At 29.8% G+C, this 5047-nt stretch overlaps 1 protein-coding gene across 1 annotated transcript; it reads right to left on the bottom strand.

The window, feature by feature from the left end:
• Positions 1 to 413: 413 nt before the first annotated feature.
• Positions 414 to 3650, bottom strand: LOTGIDRAFT_165288 (hypothetical protein; the record flags this gene model as incomplete). Its single annotated transcript, XM_009062292.1, has 4 exons — positions 414 to 460; positions 494 to 663; positions 924 to 1077; positions 3527 to 3650. 4 exons carry the CDS (start codon positions 3648 to 3650, stop codon positions 414 to 416), a joined length of 495 nt encoding a protein of 164 aa, XP_009060540.1.
• Between the last annotated feature and the right edge of the window lie 1397 nt (positions 3651 to 5047).

A 5047-nucleotide genomic window follows, 5' to 3' on the forward strand; every position in this document is an offset into this window, starting at 1 on the left:
CATTATAACTTATGACAATTCCTTCAAAGAACAATGGTTTGAAAAAAAATAGTGACTGACAAAAAATAAGGTAAGTAAAACGTAAGAGTTATTGCTAAAATTCAGTTTGTCATGTGACTTTGTTCACTGGAATATGTTCTAGCAGATGACACTTGGAATTCCAATAATAGCTTGGGATTATAAGGAAATTTGGCCGAAAAAAATTGTGATGTTTGGTAATTTTGTTTATGTCAGAAATAAATGATAAATTTAAAGTGGTTTTAAAATGACAAAAAAAATTCTGCAGGTTGACGTTATAGAGATAACCCATGTTTATTAAAACATGCAAAAATAGAATATAGAGGTCACTCGAGGTCGCACATGTGAATTGCTAATCATTTCTGGAGATGCACGAAAAATAGGTTAGCACGAAATTAGGTTACTTGACTGTATGATTTAAAGAGCGTACATACATAACCAACTAAAATATAATGAAAATGAATACCTGTATTACCTTTACTAACAGTTAATGATGATGAAGATGTGACGTCTACAGTTTGTTTTAAAATCTTTAATATTTTCTTCTGAAATGATGATACTTGTGACTGTTTTACTTCTTCGGGATTGTTTGGCCTTTTATTAAATGACGTTTTTTCACGAAAAATATCTGTATTACTTGGCTCACTATAAAACAAGACATACATTGTCTTCCATAATTCTTTACACAAGAATTGTAAGTTTTACTTGCTTTCTGTAAGATTTATCTTACTGACACACTTTTTGTCTGTTATAAGAAAATATTCATATTCAAGGGATAGTCTCAACTATTAAATACTTATATCAAACAATAAAATAACAAGTGTTCCCGAATCAACCTACATCTGATGGCAAAGTAGATCAAATATCTGGTCTTGATTGAAATTCTATTATTGAATTACACCTACCTGATAATGGCATGTTTACTGAAGATGAGATCAACTTGATTGGACCAAGGATTTAAATAACATGACCATTCTGTTTCTACCACAACCCAATCTTCACTTCTAGTTTTTAATCTCAATTTAGCAGATTTACATGGTTGACCTTTAGCTGATACCACTGAAATGTTAATTCAAAAACATCTATAGCAGAAAGACTTGGCGTAACTTGATGCCTAAACTTTGTGTGGAATTATTAATATGAATCAATGTGAAATCTAATGTTGAATCAAAATGATTTATGTGCATATAATTTGTATGGATTCAGATCTTATTTGAATGAATACATTGATACTGAAATAAACTCAATTCAATGTATCATTCCTTTGTATAACTTTTGCCATATTTCAAGGAGCAGTCCCATATGACTTCTTGATAAGCATATATTTGTATTTGAGATATGCCGCAACGGTCTAAAGAAATTTGAGATATATCAAAATCATATGCAAGATTTCTTTTATTGGCTTCAATATGCCACATTAAAGAAAGATAAATATGAAAAAATAGTAATCTGGAATGTCACCTGGAATGTTCATGATAAGTAATGAAAATGGTATTTTAAGTTATCCTTTAATAAAGCTCCACCTTGTAGATAAATGTGTCTTTTATAGACATAATCATGGGTTATGTACATGGCTTCAAAGAATCACATGAAAGATAATTAAAACTGTCTGTGATCATATAACCTAATAATTGCATTTTAAATGTTAAAAGAACAGTAAATTCAACCAATAAAATTTAATAAAACTCATAGTAGACTGCTTTTGTAAATGGTAAATCTTGTTTTACGTTAACTTTAAAGGGATAGGTTTGTCATTCGTTTAACAATATCGCATCTTATCCTCGTCATCAGTAACACAAAAATAATGAACACATGTTTTTCGAATTCGTCCATCTATTTCTCCCATTTTGGTTCAGTTGAAATTGGGTCAGCATCAGCTACAAATGGTGTCATTCAAATGTCTCTACTTGAATTATTCATCTTGTTATTTTGATATTTTGATATGTCCTAGTTGTGCAATTCAACTAATATTGACTACATGTTGACAAATAAAACGTAATGATATTGTTTTTCCAGCTGTTTTAACTTTACATATAAAATGAAATTTGTTTTTTTTATCTTACTTAAATATCAACAAAACTTAGGCTACAATGTTCAGTAAACCGGCACCAGCCTCGTCGCAATATGTAATGGGCTCTCTAGATCATAGAGACTTGATACTATAGTACAAGATGAAATACCATATTTATTATAAATAGTACATCATACATCAAAATAAAGTAAGACTGGATAAACTAATAACAGTAATGTAGAAGGGAAATAAATCTATATCGAGTTCTATCTGGACTCACTCCACTAATTCATTTCTCCTCCCATGTTATAACACGAAATTCAACCTTCTACAACTTTTTCCAGAAACTCGTTGAAAGCTTCCCAATAATTCTATCTATTCAGACCACAATACTACAGACACAATACTTGGTGGATTTTGACGAAACTATCGAAAATCGGAAAATCAAAAACGATATTTAGTATGAGTTATTGCCCTTGTTTTGTCACAGTCTGTAAACACTCTAGAAGGCCCAATTCTTGACAGATTTTGATGAAACTTGGTAATATTATTATGTATGACTGAAGGTTAAATATTTCATACTGGTAATTGTTACTGTACTGCCAAATATTTTTATTCAAAATCAAAACTGCCAGTGTTCGTATATTACCTTGCCTGGCAAGCTATCATGTTATCATGTTATCATGTTATCAGAAATTCAGTGTCATCTTATATATTAATAACACCTTGGTCAAGTTTAGATTTGACGATTTGATGAACAGAGTCATGAGCACAATAAAAACTACAGTTTTCATCTGGATTTTATGAAATTTGGCGAGATGTTTATGTTGATAAATAAAATGAAATTAATGGAGCTTTACATCCTATTTATTGATATTGATGAGATCTTGGTGTATTTTGCCAGTTTCTCACTTAGCAATTTTGAGTTATTGCCCTTGACAATAGAGAAATGTCAGTTAACAATTTTATGTTTTTGGATATTGATATTGTCAGTAAATATGATCACACCAAGTTTTGACATATTTTTATATTAAGTCACGGGCAATAACTCAAACACTGTTCATCAAAAAATCTTCAAATTCAAACTTGTCCAAGATCTCATCTTGAAAAATAAATAATCATACCTAGTTTCATTTTAATCAGATTATTTTTTTTTATCTAAATGCATCATAGTACAATATTTTTCAATACATTATATCATAGTATACAATACTATTACATTTACATATCTCATTTACACATAAACACACCTGCCCAGTTTAATGAACAATACTATATATAATTTGCATGATCATACATTATACATCTATATTTATTAATTACCTATATAATAATTTATTTCATTCTTTATTCCTTCAAAACTAATTTTCTGGTTTCCATTCTTAAATATGTGAATTTTACTAATACATAAAATCAAGTTGCCAACTTCTTGTTTTCTTCAAAAGTATCCATGAAGAATGTTTGTATCTAAAAGTTCAATTTCTGTCCCAAACTTACAATTTGCCCAATTAATAACATTTTCCCAAAATTTGTGGCTGTATGGACAATCCCATAATAGATGTTTGATTGATTCGATTTTCTCTCTGCACACGCTGCAGAATGGACTGTCAGTGACACCCATTTTGTATAAAATATCATTTGTTTCTAAAATATGGTAATTCTATACTGGAACCAGATAAGTTTGGTATCTATAGTACATTGGAAGATCAAGAAATTATAACTTGCCAACTTGTATATCAAATCCTTTTGTAATTTATTTTCCTAATATTTGATTTCATTTTGAGGTTTTTCATAGATATTTTCAATGAAGTGACTATAGATGGATTTGCAACCCTTTATGTCTCTACATAATTTAGTAACATACAACAAATAGCCTGGCTGTAATCTTACACAGCTGATTTCAGGTTTGTTTTGATAATAAGCTTAATTGATTTACAGACTCCCAAAAAGGTTACATAATTAGGTATTATGTCAAATTTATCACAAAATTCATTATAGCTCAGTATATTCCCATTAAGATCAAGAAGGTCACTTAAAAATCTTACCCCTTAAAGTTCCCATTCCTTTTTAATATATGGTTTTATTGTCTACTTTAATCATACTATTAAACCAGATTGGCATCATAAGTTTTTCATCTGTAGAACTTTATTGCGTGGCAAATCTATCGTTTTGTCATGCTTTGTTTTCGTTATGTTTATTTATTTATTTATTTATTTTTTTGAAACGTCCCTAGACAAAATCGAAAATGGTATATCATAATTGTCTTCACCAAACATTTTTAAATAACCTGGAATCAAAAATGAATATCTAAAACTCAATTTTTGCTAAACCGGAAGTGTGCCATGGCATAATTGGCAAATATTTTGCATTAAGTTACCTGAAATTTTCTTAAATATGCTTCATTGTTATAAGACGTATCTGGTGAGGCTAAAAAAAATTCAATTTTTAAATATTTTTGTCAACAAAATTTGAATCCAAAATTTTCAAAAAAGCTAATTATCCGATTGATCTGAAATTCACAGGACATATACAGAATTCCATACAAGTAAATTTATACAATCAAAATTTTTCTATCACTTCCGGTTTTTGCGTGAGAACTTCCGTTTTTTTTAAACCACGCCTGGCAAAAACCATATATATTGTCTGTCAGTCATAATTAGAATGCACTTAGCAGAAAAAACCCAAACCGGAAGTGATGCATAAGCCGTCGCCTCGGACATGGGTGGTTTAATACAAAATTGAATTTGTGAAAATAGGCATAAAAGTGTTAAATGTTTATAAAAAATGTGATAAAAATCTGTAGATTGTGGGGATTAAATGATTGACAGGTGTTATAACAGGTTATATAATATGATAGGAAAGCTATCCATATGAACTGTTGACATGCAGGTGTGAAGTAGTTGGTAGAAAATTACAAATTCCCATGAAGAAGTCACCGTTTTATTTTCTTTGATGATTTACAGTTATGCCGCTACGGGATTAAAGGTGTTCGTATGAGAGATCGTATGATAGACATGA

This window comes from Lottia gigantea (assembly GCF_000327385.1).
Source record: "Lottia gigantea unplaced genomic scaffold LOTGIsca_50, whole genome shotgun sequence".
Taxonomy (NCBI): Eukaryota; Metazoa; Mollusca; class Gastropoda; family Lottiidae; genus Lottia; species Lottia gigantea.